Source organism: Saccopteryx bilineata, chromosome 5, assembly GCF_036850765.1.
Source record: "Saccopteryx bilineata isolate mSacBil1 chromosome 5, mSacBil1_pri_phased_curated, whole genome shotgun sequence".
Lineage (NCBI taxonomy): Eukaryota > Metazoa > Chordata > Mammalia > Chiroptera > Emballonuridae > Saccopteryx > Saccopteryx bilineata.
Genome location: NC_089494.1, coordinates 149354920 through 149372875, shown reverse-complemented (window position 1 = coordinate 149372875; position 17956 = coordinate 149354920). Strand labels below are relative to the sequence as shown.

The 17956-nt window shown below is 41.1% G+C and overlaps 1 protein-coding gene and 1 long non-coding RNA gene across 4 annotated transcripts in view; one reads left to right on the top strand and one right to left on the bottom strand.

The window, feature by feature from the left end:
* TAF3 (TATA-box binding protein associated factor 3) overlaps positions 1-3417 on the bottom strand; it is a 193657-nt gene extending 190240 nt beyond the window's left edge. For 2 of the 3 annotated variants that reach the window (XM_066279814.1, XM_066279815.1), the window contains exon 1: positions 3052-3417. In XM_066279814.1, coding sequence (XP_066135911.1) covers positions 3052-3217 — 166 coding nt within the window. In that variant the 5' untranslated portion in view covers positions 3218-3417. The remainder of the gene's footprint in view (positions 1-3051) is intronic. The other variant, XM_066279816.1, reaches the window with a different exon arrangement.
* A 123-nt stretch (positions 3418-3540) lies between these two features.
* LOC136337547 (uncharacterized) lies at positions 3541-12400 on the top strand. Its single transcript, XR_010731848.1, has 4 exons — positions 3541-3688; positions 5495-5577; positions 10499-10779; positions 10994-12400. It is a non-coding gene; the product is annotated as an uncharacterized lncRNA (long non-coding RNA).
* The last annotated feature ends 5556 nt before the right edge of the window (positions 12401-17956 follow it).

Below are 17956 nucleotides of genomic sequence, written 5' to 3'. Positions count from 1 at the left end.
ACTGTACCAAGAGTATTATAAAGAGTTATTCTGGCCTGACCAGGCGGTGGCGCAGTGGGTAGAGCATCGGACTGGGATGCCGAGGACCCAGGTTCGAGACCCCAAGGTCGCCAGCTTAAGTGCAGGCTCATCTGGTTTGAGCACAAGCTCACCAGCTTGGATTCAAGGTTGCTGGCTCCAGCAAGGGGTTACTTGGTCTGCTGAAAGCCCATGGTCAAGGCACAAATGAGAAAGCAAGCAATCAATGAACAACCAAGGTGTCGCAATGCGCAAAGAAAAACTAATGATTGATGTTTCTCATCACTCCGTTCCTGTCTGTCTGTCCCTGTCTATTCCTCTCTCTGACTCTCTCTGTCTCTGTAAAAAATAAGTAAATAAATAAATAATTTTAAAAAAAGAGTTATTCTGAAATACTTAGTACCTGCTTTCAGCTCACACACATTTATTTTATACATAACATATACAGAAACAGCTGCCCCTGGATGCTTTGACAAATCCTCAGGGAAATTTTAAAATGCATTATATGTTGAATTAATAATAACTTCTGATGCTTTAACTTCAGAGTGTTTGTTGGAAAGACAAAAAGGATTTAAAGAAATAAAATATAAGATTATATAATATAATCCGAGGTTACAGAATTCAAAGTTAGAATAAGAATAGTAAGTAAAAAAGGACCTAAAAAAAAAAAAAAGGAAAGAAAAGCCTATAACTAAGTATACCAGGAATTAACATTTAAAAAAATGTCACCAAACCACAATGGGAAATAATGATTACATTCCCACTAAAACAAAAAAAATCAACTATAGAAATTGAGTAATTAGGGAAGAGGTTCACATTAATTCATAGCAATAATCACTTAATGACTTTAGAATACCTAGTTACTTGGAGTGTGAACACATACTCTTTTTCTGTGTATAAGGTAGGAAAAGCAACTATGTATTCAGGGGATATTCTGATTACCTAAAGGTATGACACATCTGTCATTATTTAGAAAATTTGGTAGCAAAAATATAATCTGGACTATGCATAATCATAACAGTATTCTCAAGGATCATGGTAGGAGGAGGAAGGAGGAGCTAGAAAGGAAAAGTAGCAAAAGCCAAGAAGTTCTGCATTGTGCTAGTGTACTTTCAGGATGACAATTAATGAGAGCAGTTCCAAATTTAGAAGTATCAGTGAAATCAAGCATTCAAAAAAAATACACTTTTAAAACTCAAAAAGTGGTAGCGCAATGGACAGTGTCGGACTGGGATCGGAAGACCCAGGTTCAAGACCCCGAGGTCACCAGCTTGAGCGCAGGCTCACCTGGTTTGAGCAAAAGCTCACCAGCTTGGACCCCAGGTCGCTGGCTTGAGCAAGGGGTTACTTGGTCTGCTGCAGCCCCACGGTCAAGGCACATATGCGAAAGCAATCAATGAACTAAGGTGTCGCAATGAAAAACGGATGATTGATGCTTCTCATTTCTCTCCGTTCCTGTTTGTCCCTGTCTATCCTTCTCTCTCTGACTCTCTCTCTGTCTCTGTAAAAAATAAAATAAAATAAAATAAAAAGTGAAGTGATTACATAGCTATTACGGTAGTGGGTTATCAGTTCATTCATTTAGTCAACAAATAGTTTCTAGGTACCTAGCATGCTAGGCTACCGAATACAAATATAATAAATATTTCCTTGAGAGGAGATAGAAGGTGAGAGATAAAGATTACAAACCAATGTGTCAAATAACATAACAGAAATATGCACAGACTTATGGGAGCAGATAACATGAATTTCCTAAAGCAAGTGATAGTGAATCTCAAAATATAAGTAGTATTGTACTCCTGGTGGAACGGGGGTTAAGGACACTGCAGGAAACAGCATGCACATAGGAAAGGATATTGTTTTGGAAAAGGCAGGTAGCTCAGCATGGCTATAGATTAGGTTGGCAGAAGTTAAGAAAAATGCTAGCTCACAAAAGGATAAGAGTTTAGATTTTCAGTCTGTAAACAACTGAATTATTTTTAAGAATGATTCAACCAAATTTGTGTTATAGACAAATTATTTTGGCAACACTGTGGGAAGCTGGAATGGAAACTGGGGCCTAAGAAGTAAAGTGTATCCATTAGTCTTAATGTTTCAGTTTAGAAATCACTTTAACAAAACAAAATTTCCTATGAAACACTTAACCAAGTTCTACAGTTTCCCAACTTAAAAATAAAGATCTGAAATGTAAATAACGGGCAGTTCCTCCCTCCAAACAAGAACATCACATCAATGAAATGATGTGTGGCTTTTATTAAACATTCCAAATTATTAAATACCACCAGCTATAGACACTACCAGGCATTCACTTAAAAACAAAAAAGACTATCTCAGGTTACCTGGGAAACTTAAATTGCCTATAACCTCTCTAACACACTTAGATGGATAACCACTGACAAAAATATAGAGGAAATCACAATGGGTGCCTGTTAATTTAAGTGAAAGTTAATCTAAGTGAAACTGACAAAGTTGGCTTTGGGACAGAGTAAGTAGGGACGTTGTCTATGAAACGAACAGACACAGAAAGACGAGGCGGTGTCCCTAACGGAGCAGAGCTGTCAACGAGTAAGTGTGAGGAACTGAAGAATGGCCAGCCTCGTAAGAAACGGCCGGTAGACGGAGCGCCTGTGACAACTAGTTGTAGTAGTTTGCGGGCAAGGCAGGAAAAGGACCAAAGTAAAAGAAACTGAAAGGCATTCTGGAGGTAGTTCTACATGCAGCAAAACGTAAGACTGTGAGGTAGAGCGATGCACATTTCAGATCAGAAAAGAGTGAGAGGGTGTAGACCTGGGCGCCGACACAGGGCTCCGGGCTGGAGGCGGGAAGTTACCGGACAAGGAAGAGGCACCCAAAGGATGACTAGTTTCCAGGGACAGTGGACGCGGCGGGGCGTCAAGGGCCAAGAAGATACCCGATCTCAGGGTTGGAGTGAGGTACGAACACCTCAGAGACGCTGGGACAGCGATGGGGAGACCGGAGGTGTCACTCGTGACCGTCCAGAAACAGCCCTCCCGCACCTAGCCCGGTACTCACAGAGCTCAGAGTACCGGTGGCAGCCCCGTCCCAACTGCTGCAGATAGCGCTGCAGCACGTCCGTGAGGAGGTGGCAGGCGCTGAGTTGCACCGAGTCCCAGCCCAGCGCCTGGCAGATCTGCGCCACCGAGACCCTCAACAACGACCTGGAGTAACTCTCGCACATCCCGCTCCGTGGACTCCACCGCAGCCCTTGCTGCCACTTCTCTCCACCTCCACCGCCTAGCCTTAACAGAGCCCCTGATTCATCCTCTAGGGCCCATGCGGCGGGGAAATCGTCCCCACCGACCCCTGGCGACCACCTCAAAGCTTCAGCAGCACGGAGCGCGCCAGCCTGAGAGCCGCCATTTTGGACTTGCTCCGCCTCCCGCTGGATGGTCGCCGGGTCGAGGCAGCACTAGCCGAATGCTAAGCGCACCAATGAGGAAGCTCCGCCCCGTTGGAGCAGAGCGATGGTGTCGGTATTGACTTGAGAGACTGGAAGGATGCAGTAAACGTCCGTGCAGTGGGAAGGTGGAGGTTGCAATCTGAAGAGGCAGGTGCTTGGAGCCTTCCAGATGGGAGTGGAGACTCTTTTGGACAGGGGAGCGTCAGTGGTTTACCGGCAAAATAAGGAATTAGGATATGAAACGAAGATGTGAGTGTTAGAGATAAGTGGGAACCCGAGAGGCTTGGAGTCCGGGGCGGGATTTGGGGTGTGTTAACCTAAGTACGCAAATCTGATCCTGTTTTGCCTTTGCTCAAAGAAAACAAAAAACAACAACCTGAGTTTACCATTGTATAGATTAAGTCAAGTCCAAGCTGTGCAGCATGCTATTCAGAGCCCTTTACAAGTAGGGTGGGGACTAGGGTGAGGCGAGTTAGGCACAGGCTTCGGTGCAGTATGTTTCGGGGCACTAGAAATGTCATCAAGATTACCAAGGAGGTGTGTGTATGTGTGTTTCGGGGCACTAGAAATGTCATCAAGATTACCAAGGGGTGTGTGTGTGTGTGTTTTCAAAATACTGCCTCACTTCATTCTAATCCCAGCCCTCGTTCCAATAAAACCTTGACAAACTGGTGTGCCAGAGGCCAAGCAAATCCCATGGAGCTGACAGATAGTATGGGGAACTCTTTTGCCTTCTCCAGAGCCTTCTCCCAGCTCCAGCCCTGTGTTGCCAGATATTTCCAACTTGCCAGAAATTGAGATTTTGTGATAAATGCCTCGATTTTTAAATATTGGTAATACATTTTTAAAGTTTTAATTTGCAAGCACACTGATCCCATGGTTAAGCCAGACTGATTCAGCCAGGTAGAAATGGCTCATTCACTCTGTTTCTTAACAATGCTCTTGTGTGTGTGTGTTTTCCCTACAAGCTTCTGGAATGTTTATTCTAACTTTCCCTTCATTCTCTCCTCTGTTTATCAAATGTTAATTTCTCTAGTCTTATACCTATCACAGTGCATTTAGTATTTGAGTTTATATGTCTCTCCGAATAAATTGTGAATTTCAGAGTGGCTTTACCTTTCCCCTACAGGGACTATTCTAGAACCTTAAACATAATATACAGGGTGGGGCAAAAATAATGTTACTGTTGTGAGTATGCAAAACACAAGAGTTTATTCTTGTATTATTATTTATTATTGTGTAGTTTTCATACAAACAACTGTAAATCTTCTTTTGCCCCACCCTATACAATTTTTTTAAAAGTCTTAAAAACCCAACAGAATTGAAAATATGGTACAACTAAATGGCCATCTGTAGAGAGGAGCAAGGTATGTATAATATGGCAGGGTATGTATAATATTATCTCAATAGTCCTGTCTGACCCCAAGATTATCAGAGACCTTTTGGATACTAAATCTATGGGACACTTTAGTCCTAGCTTTACTTGACCATTATATAGCCATTTGATAATGTTGAACACTACCTTAATTTTGAAACTCTTATACCTTGGATTTCACAACATCCCACACTCTTGCTTTTCCTTTAATACTTCTGGAGCTTCCTTTACCTCTTTATTTTGCACCCCTTTTTATTTGCATGTATATGCCTTAACCCCTCAACATTATAGATATTTTGGAAAATTTCAAACCTTCCAGAAGATGAAACAAACATATAAACAAGTATAAACTTCACCTAGATTAAAGTGTTAACATGTCACCATATTTATGATATACATACATAAACACATACCTGTTTTATTCCAGAACAGTTTGAAAATACTTGCAAACTTCATAGCATTTAACCCAGAAATACTTCAACATGAATCTCCCTAAAACAAGGACATTCCCCTATATAATGATATGCCACAAGTTCAGTTCACCAGGAAGCCAGTTCTGATTTGAAATTCAGCCTGCAGAAGACTTATTAAGGAGTGCTTCTGGGACCACTACCTATGCAAAGAAAAGAGATTGCAATGTACTGTCGTTTTGTTTGTTTACTTTTTTTCTTTTCTTACAGTGCAGTTTCAGAGGGCCTTGGCCAATCTTGTAGGAAACTCTGAAGCTGGCTGGCCCTTCAGATTTGTCCTGAGATGGAACTAGGTGACTGACTCTTTATATTTCCATGTTGATAAGTTCATTGCATGAGGGCTTCTTGGAAAATAGTGTGTGATCTTAGGAAAGGTGCTCTCTAAAGCAGAGGCAATTCCAAGAAAGGCGGAAATCCTTCAGTTCTGAGAAGATGTAAGCCGTGCATTACAATATTCACTGCTATCTTAGTCTGTTTGGGCTGCCATGACAAAATACCACAGACTGGGTAATTTATCAAGAGATATTCATTTCTCATAGTTATGGAGGCTGGAAGTCTGAGATTAGGCTGCCAAACGTGGTTGAATGAGGGCCCTTTTCCAAAATGCAGACTTCGGTTCTCATATCCTCACAAGGTAGTAGAGGCTTGAGAGCTGTGTGGGATCTAATTTATAGGAGGAGCATTAATCCCATTCAAGAGGGCTCCACCTTCATGTCTTAATCATCTTCTAAAGCAGTAGTCCCCAACCTTTTTTGGGCCACGGACTGGTTTAATGTCAGAAAATATTTTCACAGACTGGCCTTTAGTGTGGGACGGATAAATGTATCACATGACCGAGACAAGCGTCAAGAGTGAGTCTTAGACGGATGTAACAGAGGGAATCTGGTCATTTTTTTTAAAATAAAACATCGTTCAGACTTAACTATAAATAAAACGGAAATAATGTATTCTTTCTCTGTGGACTGGTACCAAATGGCCTACGGACCGGTACCGGTCCGCGGCCCAGGGGTTGGGGACCACTGTTCTAAAGGCTCAACTTTCTAATTCCATCATGTTGGGCATAAAGATTCCAATACTTGCCTGACCTGTGGTGGCGCAGTGGATAAAGCATCGACCTGGAAATGCTGAGGTCGCCGGTTCGAAACCCTGGGCTTGCCTGGTCAAGGCACATATGGGAGTTGATGCTTCCAGCTCCTCCCCACCTTCTCTCTCTCTTCTCTCTCTCTCCCTCTCTGTCTCTCTCTCTCCCTTTATCTCTCCTCTCTAAAATGAATAAATAAAATTTAAAAAAATTAAAAAAAAAGTTTCCAATACTTGAATTTTGGCAGGATACATTCAAGCCATGGCAACTACTGTCCACTCCTTGTACCCTTAGATCCACTTCTTGGTATAAGTTTGAGGAACAGCTCCTCCAGGGTTGTGGCGATGGGGGTGGAAGGATGATGACTCTTTTCCTAGAGAAGAATTAAACAGGAGGGACAGGATACAACTTGCAGCCCTCACCTGCTACAGCACAGCCTCTGTAGATCCTCTATTCCTCCTCCACTGTTCTGGATTTCTCTCATCTCATCTAGTACCACTACTGGTCTTAGTGGCTTACCGAGTGGTACCACACAGACCCTTGTCTGCAGGAGCTCCGAGCCCCTGGTTTTTACGCCCTTTTCAGATTGTGGCTGCTCAATCTGTCTATATACCATCAACATTAGGCAAGACAGTACCAAGAGGCACCCAACCAGACCACTTGGCTCCCAAACATTTCTTTCCCCATTGTGTAATAGCAGTGATCAGAATCAATGACTCCTTCCAGCACAGTGACTCTTTGCATGTTGTCGCTTGGCCAGAGTGCCCAGATAGCAACTGTAGCTAATATTTCAGTGGGACTCCTGTGTACCCTGGTGAAAACATTCCTCCTTTTGGAAATCAAAACTATCAACCTAGAGGCCAGAGCTGTAGACATGAACAATTTCCAAGATGGGTCATTGGGAGTGATGGTAAGCAGGGAAATCTTGGCTTCCACTCTGTGTGGACTACCTATTGGGAACCCAGCAGCACAGACAAGTCATTGACTTAAAGTGTATGTGGCATCCCAAGGGTCTGTACCCCATCCTCACAAGGTGTTACCTATGAGCTGGTGCTTCAGTTTTGCCTTCAAAGGGTGTTCCATTGCTCTGGCAGGCTCAGCTTGAGTGGTATATCTGATATGACCAAATTTTATGGGCATGTACCCAGTCCCAACCTCCTTTGTTGTAAAATGGCTCCCTTGCTTTGACAAAGCACAATATAGGACAGTGGTCCCCAACCTTTTTTGGGTTTAATGTCAGAAAATATTTTCACAGACTGGCCTTTAGGGTGGGATGGATAAATGTATCACATGACTGAGACGAACGTCAAGAGTGAGTCTTAGACGGATGTAACAGAGGGAATCTGGTCATTTTTTAAAAAAATAAAACATTGTTCAGACTTAACTATAAATAAAACGGAAATAATGTAAGTTATTTATTCTTTCTCGGCGGACCGGTACCGGTCTGCGGCCTGGGGGTTGGGGACCACTGATATAGGACACCAGTATATTAAACACTGTGAGCAGGAAAGGCAAATCCATATCCAGAATATGTGCCTATTCTTGTCAAAACAAATGGCTGCTCTTTCTAGGATGAAAAGGGCCATTGTGGTTAACTTGCCAAGGTGGTTGGTTGGTCTCCATAGAGTGTATTTATTTTGCTTGGGCTGCCATAACAAAATGACACAGAGTAAGGGGCTTAAACAACAGACATTCATTTTGTTACAGTTCTGGAGGCTGGACGTTCAAGATCAGGATGCCAGCATGATAGATTTCTTTAGTCTTTTCTCCTTGGCTTGAAGCCATTTTGATTTCTGAAACTTTTGTGTTTTTCTTTCCTTTTTTAAAAGAAAAAATTAAGTGAGAGGAGGGGAGGCAGAGACAGACTTCCATATGCACCCTGACTGGGATCCACCCAGCAAGCCCCCTACCAGGCGATGCTCTGTCTGTCTGGACCACGGCTCCATTGCTCTGCAACCGAGTTATTTTATATTTTAGCACCTGAGGTGAGGCCATGGAGCCATCCTCACGGCAAGCTGTGCTCGAACCATTCAAGCCATGGCTGCAGGAAGGGAAGAGAGAGAGATAGGGGGTGGGGAGAGAGGAGGGGAGTTGCAGATGGTTGCTTCTCCTGTGTGCCCTGACCAGAAATCGAACCAGGTTTTTTTTTTCTCTGAAAGCTTTTAGGTCTCTACCTGAATCCCTCTGAAATGTCACATGATCTTGAATGAGCGTCCTCACACAAGTCTTTGCACTTATTACTTCTGTAGACACTAGACAATTAGAAAGGGAATCGACTCAAACCATTTATTTTAAAATTTAATACACTGCCAAATCACTCTCAAAGATTCTAAACTCACTAACAGTGTATGAAATTGGCTCTCCCTAATTACTCTCTAAACCTTTGTCTATCTTTAATCTAACAATCTGATAGATGAAAAAACTTGTTCATTGCCCATTTTTTAAATTGTTTTTATTTAAATTGGATTTCTGAGCATATTAGTGACATAACACTTCTATCATGTTTTGCAATTTAAAATTAGGGAAATTTGTGTTACTGCTGTTGGATAAGAATGTGCTATCAATTTCCTACTCTTAAATACCATTTAACAGAAAGCAATACTTAACATGGGGAAATGGAAATATTAGAATTTTTATACTCCTCTTCCACTTTACTACAGACCCAGCACAGGCTTTTGAAAAATCAAACTAAAGCAATTTGATTGCTTTACCAACTACACATAGGGAAGATAGTTTTATTTATTTATTTACTTTTGGTCTTTTTGATGTATCAAGTTGGCTAGGCTACAGACCCGTTGTTCAATTAAACACTAATTAATCTGGGGGTTGCTTGGAAAATATTTTGTAGATATGATTAAAATCTATGATCAGCAGACTGTAAGGGAGATTATCCTTTAATCTGTATGGACATGATTCAATCAATTAAAAGGTCTCAAAACCAGAGTGGAGGCCTTCCTGAGGGGAGTGGCCTACCCTGTGGATTTTGGACTTGCCTACCTAGCCCTGACAGTGTGTAAATCAACTCCTTGCAATAAATCTAGGAAGAGTTTTTTATATACACAAAGCAGTGGTTAAGATCCTAGACTCTAGAGCAAACTGTTTGAATTAGAATCTCATGTCCACCTTACCAACTGACCTTGAGCAAGTTACATATTTGTTTAATCATCTCTAAAATGGAGATTAAAATAGTACTTAGGTTATAGGGTTGTTATGAAGATTAAATGAATTAATATTTGCAAAATGCTTAGACTCTATATGGGATAAGTCCTATATCTGTGATGTAGTGTTGCCTGATTTATGTAAAAGTGATCATCAGTTCAATTTAGTATTTATTGATCTCTGGTATGCACTGGCACTCTTAAACGCTGAAGATAGATTGATTAAAACATTTCCCTATAGTAGCTTACAGTCTTCAGCAAAGACAAGCAAATAATGACAAATGTGATAAGGGTTATAATTGGCGAGCACACAGGCAGGACACTAGCCTAATTTGGAGGAACTGGGGGGACTGAGAATGCAGTCCAACCTGGAGGAAGTGATATCTAGACTGAGTCCTAAAGAACCAAAGACCATCTAACCACTATGCTGTACACCTGAAACTAATATAATACTATTGAATGTCAACTGTAATTAAAAAATAAACAGCATGGCAAAAATAATAAATACCCCCCTTCTAAATGAACTGATGACTAACCGTATAACTTAGAAAACTACTGGGGCAAAGCTTTGGCCAGGTAGCTGGGTTGGTTAGTGTTATCCCAATAAGCAAGGTTGTGGGTTAAATGCACATACAAGAATCAACCAATGAATGTGTAAATGGGTGGAACTGCAAGTTGATGTTTCTCTCCCTTCCCCCCATCTCTAAAACCAATCAATCAGTAAACAAACAAACAAAAAACTACAGGGGCAAGATGAAACTGGAGAGGTTATCTGTGACAGGGTTATGAAGAGCATACCATGCTATACAGTTTAGATTTATACAATAGAAAGGAGTCAAAGAGTAAGCTTGAATTTTTTGCCCAAATTATACCCCACATTTTTTGCTAAGTGTCACAACAATGCAATTATAATGAAAAAGTGTTTGCATTAATCAAGTTTCTTATATAACTTAAACTGCTATTCCATTTTCTCAGGAAAGCAAAGAGAAAACCCAGTACAGCAATGCACTAGACAGAGAACAACCAGCAGACTGGAACAGCACATACCCAAGGCCATCAGTGGACTGTTACCATCAGACCTCCACTCTTGTCCTCTTCTGAACCTGAGAGTATGCCACAGCCTGACATATCTTATGTTGCGCTTAAATTCCTTCTTTCCCTCCTACTATGGACTCTAGAACATTTAATCCTTTCTCACCTGTTCTGCTACCCTGGAAATCAGAGATGAGCCAACGTGAGTTTAAAAGCAAAATTAGGCCTGACCTGTGGTGGCGCAGTGGATAAAGCGTAGACCTGGAAATGCTGAGGTCGCCGGTTCGAAACCCTGGGCTTGCCTGGTCAAGGCACATATGGGAGTTGATGCTTCCAGCTTCTCCCATCTCTTTCTCCCTCTCTTTCTCCCTCTCTCTCTCCTCTCTAAAAATGAATAAAATAAAATATTAAAAAAAAAAAAAAAAAAGGCAAAATTAGCCTGATCAGGCAGTGGCGCAGTGGATAGTGTCTGCCTGGGAAGCAGAGGACCCAGGCTTGAAACCCCAGGTCACTGGCTTGGGCTCAGGCTCACCAGCTTGAGTGCAGGGTCACTGGCTTGAGCCAGGGGTCACTCGCTCTGCTGGAGCCCCCCCCCCATCAAGGCAAAAGCAATCAATTAACTGAGGTGCCGCAACAAAGAACTGATGCTTCTCATCCCCCTTCCTATCTGTCCCTCTCACAAACAAAACCCCACAGTACCCCACCCTGTCGATGTTCAAGGCATCTGGTACTTGGTTCACACCCCACTCTGCTCAGTGCCTATGGTGAGCTGTTCCTTAGCCTCGTCCAGAAGAGGCTCTAATAAAATTTTAGGAAAGCTAGAAAATGACCGAGTTGTGTTCAGTATTTCCTGGTAAGTTTGTGTGTGCTAACCAATTTTTACATTATTCACTGTTCAATTCATTTTTATGAATATGGTTGTTGTCAAAATACTTAATGAATACTAAATGTTTTTTTATTTAATGTTTTAAAAGTCAACAATATATATCAACTATTAACTGATAATGGGTTGTATGTTTTCATGTATTTTTTTATAGTTCTGTAGCCTTTTTGTCAATTACAGGGTTGGCGAAACTAAGTTTATAGTTCTTTTTCTTTAAATTCTAATTTAATTTTTAAAATACTTAACAAAATTTTTTATAGACTTTATTCATTTTAGAAAGGAGAGAGAGAGAGAGAGAGAGAGAGAGAGAGAGAGAGAGAGGAAAGAGAGAGGAGGAGGAGCAGGAAGCATCAACTCCCATATGTGCCTTGACCAGGCAAGCCCAGGATTTGACAGGTGACCTCAGCATTCCTGGTTGAAGCTTTAACCACTGCGCCACCACAGGTCAGGCTATAATTGTTCTTATGTAAAGATAAATTTACTATAATAAATAATAATAAACTGTTTTGCATACTCACAACTGTAAACCTATTTTTACCCATCCTTGTATAGATTACTTTTGTAATAAACTTAACTTCCCTATTTTAAACAAATAGGTGAAAAAATAAATAAGATTCTGGCATGGCCAACTCACTGCATGGAATCAGCTATGTACCCACTATTAATGTTTATCTAAATGTGAATGTGGAGTATCATATGGGAATGTTTCTCAGGGCTTACAAAAGATACTGAAAAATTTACTTAGGCTAAGTATATGCCTGGAATTCGATATCCCATATATGAGAAATGCTGAATGACTGCAATCACATTTTTACTTCATTGTGTTGGCTGCCCTTTAAAGGTGTAAAAGGCCTGACCAGTGGTCGCTGAGGTCCCAGGTTCAAAACCCCGAAGGCTGGCTTGAAGCCCAAGGGATCAGTGGCTTGACTGGAGTCCCAACTCCTGTCAAGGCACATATGAGAAGCAATCGATGAATAACTAAAGTGATACAACTACAAGTTGATGCTCCTCATCTCTCTCCCTCTTTCTCTCTCTCTCTCTTTTTTTTTTCAGATTTTTATTTATTCATTTTTAGAGAGAAGGGAGAGAGAGAGAAGGGGGGAGGAGCAGGAAGCATCAACTCCCATATGTGCCTTGACTGGGCAAGCCCCTGGTTCTGAACCAGCGACCTCAGTGTTCCAGGTCGACGCTCTATCCACTGTGCCACTACAGGTCAGGCCCCTCTCCCTCTCTCTTTAAAAAATGGCGCAAAAGAACGAAGCCCAGGTTGAGGTTGTGGACTGACCCCAAAGAGGGCAGACTTTTTACAGTTGTTTCAGAAGAGCCTCTTCAATTATATTCTCATAAAAAGAAACAAAACAGTAACATATTAATAGTTCTAAGTATTTTTTTAAATTTTTTATTCATTTTAGAGGAGAGAAAGAAAGAGAGAGAGAGAGAGAAGGGGGGAGGAGCAGGAAGCATCAACTCCCGTATGTGCATTGACCAGGTGAGCCCAGGGTTTCGAACTGGCGACCTCAGCAGTCCAGGTCGACGCTTTATCCACTGCGCCACCACAGGTCAGGCAGTTCTAAGTATTTTAACAGGTTATTTTGAAAGCTGTAATTATTGTTCTTATATACAAAAAAAGACAATTTACTTATTATAAGTTGTTTATTGTAAGACAATTTACAAATATCTTGCTGTCCTTAGAAATTTAATCAATGGATCAATAATTTCTTCTCACCAGGACAGCAGTAAGCTAAAACACAATCAGCTGGCTGAATTTTCCTTCTTTACCTAAAAAACAAAATACACAGAACAAATAAAAATCAAGCAATAGTTTTAGATAAAATAATCACATCAAGAGATAATACAGGGAGTGTCGCTTGTATGTTACTGTACAGCCGACGTGTATTTTTGTCTATTCTTAACTTACCACAACCAACCTATTGCCTATGAAACATGATGAAACATGTAAAATATGTATTATTTACAGCCATTGTTACACGTTTATATTTTCTATCTTGTTTTATATATATATATATGTTATATAACATTCAAAAGGAATTTTTTTTCTCGATTAAGAAAAAGAAAATGCAAATCTACAGTTTTGAAAACTAAAAATTGCCAATTGTTTTGAGTACTTTATTATATTGGGTGTCTTTTTTTTTCAAAGTTCAGTTATTTATTATAGCTATAATTTCTAGATGGCTTTAAGGGACAGTATTTATAATCCTTTTTGTTTTCAAACCAAGCCTGTGCTTTTTACATGTCTAAACCATCTAGATGTCAAGTAGCGAGCGCCCAAAAGTAGAGCTCTGGATAGGACAGCCCGGTTTATAATTGGAGTCCTTTCTCTCTTTTTATTCTATTGAATTTGTTAAGATGAAATTGGTTTGCAAAACCATACAGGTTTCAAGTGTACAACTCAACAAACCACCTCTGCTCCCCCAACCCTGCATTGTACGTCTTCTGTTCTTAGCAATGTCTCTTTCTGTCCCCATTCCCCCACCACCCTCTTTGATCTTTTGCTCCCTGTTTGAGCACTTATTCTTGCCTGGCTTCTTTCTTTTCTTTTCTTTTCTTACTTAGACAATTTTAACGGGGTGACATTGATCAATTAGAGTACACAGATTCAGAGAAAACATCTCCAGATCATTTGACATCTGATTATGTTATATACCCATCACTACATTGGGTGTCTTTTGTCTTTCTTGGGCTTTTTAGTTAGCTTATGAATGAATGCATTATATACTTTGGGTTTTAGTTGGGATTTTATATAACTTGCATTTTAATTCTTTGGTTCTTTGCTGCTTCTATTAACCCATGATACTATTTTATTAATGTTATAATACCAAGCTACAAAAAAGAGAGATAATACATATTTAAGTGGAGTTTAAAGAACTGACTTTACATAATAAAATGTTAACCTTTACCAATGGTTCTTAAAATTTTGGTTTGGGGTCCCTTTCATGGGGTTCATGAGGACAAGACCATTTTCATAATAATGTTATTTGCCTGGTCTCATTCTCAAGAGTATATGGCAGTTTTCCAAAGTGTGATATCCAAATAATGTAAATACAGAAATAGATGAGAATTTTGTTTTGTGTTAAATCAGAAATTCAGGGGTCTTGAGACTATAAGTTTGACAACCACCACTCTTCACTAATCTATATATGTAGTATCTCAAAATAATATTAATTCTCTATCCTTAATAAATCTGAAGGGGGAAAAAGCCCCCCAGCATTACCCATATGCTCCTGTAAGTTGGCTGTAATTGTAAAGAGGCCTAGCAATCTAAACTTCATCAGTGTCATTGTTACTAAATTAGCTTCAGTTCTAACTGGCTGGGTTTCTTTTCTGAAGGGGTATGGGGAGAGTATGTGAAATATTACCACTTTACCTCTTGTCTGAGGATGAAACTTGATTTTCATTAATCCCTGGTTATTATGTTAGAGGAAAAAGACAAACACAAACAAGCTGGTCAACAAGCAATCCATGCTATTTAATCATATACACTTTCCAACTGAAAAAGTATTTTCTCATTTGTTACCTTGGGGATATTACATACTTACCAAAATATTCCTTTAAAACAGTCAATTATAAGGTCTACCGGAAAGTTCTATCCGTTTTTGGAATAAAACAAAATACAAATTTTTCTTACCGTCAATAAACTTTATTAAATAATATAATTGCCATTATTATTAATGATTTCTAGCCAGCATGAGGGCAATTTGTATATCCCATTTTTGAAAAATGTTTTATCTTTTGATGCGAAAAACTGAACCACTGCTAGTTTGATATCTTCTTCATTTTTGAATTTTTTGCCCTTCAAAAAATTTTGTAAGGACAAAAACAAGTGATAGTCGGAGGGTGCTAAGTCCAGGGAATATGGTGGATGTGACAGACATGCTTCTGTAGCATTTCTTCCTTGTTGAAATTCGTAAAAATTACAGTGGTGTAAATGAACTTTATCAGTAGCCATGGGTACACTATGGCTTCACACATAAGACTAACGTGAGTCAACTTTGTTTTAGTTAATTTGCTACGTCAGTATGTATACATTAAGTGATAAAAATAGAGGCACACATGCGCCAAAAAACGTACTTACGTGTCAAAACTTGTTGTGATAGAAATGGACAGAACTTTCTGGTAGACCTTATATTATAAAAAATGTTAGAGATCTCAATCTAGGTATAAGCAATAAAACCATATTCATGCAAGTAAACAAGACTGTGAAAGTATAATTAAAACCACTACTTTTTAATATAAACAGCATACAATATATTATAAATTGTAGGCTGGCAACTAATACTTGGCACCTTAAACATTGTGGTTTATTCATGCTTTTTATTTTATTACTAAAGAGCCAAATGAGTTTGTGTTAAATATTAAAATCTTTAACCAGAATAATCAATAGGTTAGAAAGCATGCAAATCCATTCATAAAAACAATCCAATCTTGGGACAACAGAGCTAACTTTTTATAAAGGATGTAGATGACTTTTCCAGAAAGTGAAAATTTAATAGTCAATTTCCAGTTAATTCTGTTTTATGTCCCATTCTCCCTCTCCTCATTTTCTTTTGTCTCCCCTCTCCTCATTTTCTTTGATCTGCTACTCTGTAGTCAGGTTTCTCACATTTCTACTCCAGAAAGACCCTAGTCTGCAATTCTGCAGAAGCTCTATCCTTGTACTTTATTCCTAGCTTTCCTTATGCTAAGAGCAAAAACAAAGAACTTTGGTTCCCAGGATCTCACAGCCTGCACCTCCAGAATGCAGTCTTTCCTCCAGGCCTTCCCACACTTGTCATCCAAGAAGAAACCAGTTTAGCATTAGCAGTAGGATATATAACAAAGAGGATAATGAGCAATATAATGATTTAATCCCTGGATTAGTCCCCATGTTCTAGAACAGGGGTCCCCAAACTGCGACCCCCTGAGGCCATTTATCCAGCCCCTGCCGCACTTCCGGAAGGGGTACATCTTTCATTGGTGGTCAGAGAGAGGAGCACTGTATGTGGCAGCGCCGCAGAGCGCGGCGTCGCTCACGTACAGTACCGCTGACTTACGGGGACGTGGGACGCACGCGTCATGGCTCCGGAAGCGTGTCATATCACTTGTTACGGCTAGCAGGGACAAATATGGAACCGGATATTGACCATCTCAGCCAAAAGCAGGCCCATAGTTCCCATTGAAATACTGGTCAGTTTGTTGATTTAAATTTACTTGTTCTTTATTTTAAATATTGTATTTGTTCCCGTTTTGCTTTTTTTACTATAAAATAAGATATGTGCAGTGTGCATAGGGATTTGTTCATAGTTTTGTGGGTTTTTTTTGTATTTTTCTGAAGCTGGAAACGGGGAGAGACAGTCAAGACAGACTCCCGCATGCGCCCGACGGGGATCCACCCGGCGCAGCGAAGCTCTGCCCGCCAGGGGGCGATGCTCTGCCCCTCCTGGGCGTCGCTCTGCCGCGACCAGAGCCACTCCAGCACCTGGGGCAGAGGCCAAGGAGCCATCCCCAGCGCCCGGGCCATCCCTGCTCCAATGGAGCCTCGCTGCGGGAGGGGAAGAGAGAGACAGAGAGGAAGGAGGGGGTGGAGGTGGAGAAGCAAATGGGCGCTTCTCCCATGTGCCCTGGCCGGAAATCGAACCCGGGTCCCCCGCACGCCAGGCCGACGCTACACCGCTGAGCCAACCAGCCAGGGCCGTTCATAGTTTTTTTTATAGTCTGGCTCCAACGGTCTGAGGGACAGTGAACTGGCCCCTGTGTAAAAAGTTTGGGGACTCCTGTTCTAGAATCTAGATGACAAAAATGAGAGAGAGAATCTTAACCAAGTTTATCAAGACATTAAGTGGCAGAGCCACTTATTATTGAACTATTCTCTATGATGCTATATTAGAACATTCGTGACCAAGCTGAGTGACAGGTTAGTTTTTTGTTTTTTTTTTCTTTTTAAAGCTGGAAATGGGGAGAGACAGTCAGACAGACTCCCGCATGCGCCCGACCGGGATCCACCCGGCACGCCCACCAGGGGTGACGCTCTGCCCACCAGGGGGCGATGCTCTGCCCCTCCGGGGCGTCGCTCTGTTGCGACCAGAGCCACTCCAGCGCCTGGGGCAGAGGCCAAGGAGCCATCCCCAGCACCCGGGCCATCTTTGCTCCAATGGAGCCTTGGCTGCGGGAGGGAAAGAGAGAGACAGAAAGGAAGGAGGGGGGGGTGGAGAAGCAAATGGGCGCTTCTCCTATGTGCCCTGGCCAGGAATCGAACCTGGGTCCCCCTGCATGCCAGGCCGACGCTCTACCGCTGAGCCAACTGGCCAGGGCCGACAGGTTAGTTTTGAAGGAAGGATCCTTAAGATATCATTGCTGATGGATCCAACTAATAACTTACAGAATGGTCTCAATCAGTTTTACTTGTGTTTCTTTGGTATTCTGCCCAGTTTCTACCCTTGAGAGACAATACTTAAGGACCGATTTAAATTTTCTTTCTTTTTAAAAAGATTTTATTTATTGATTTTAGAGAGAGAAAAGGG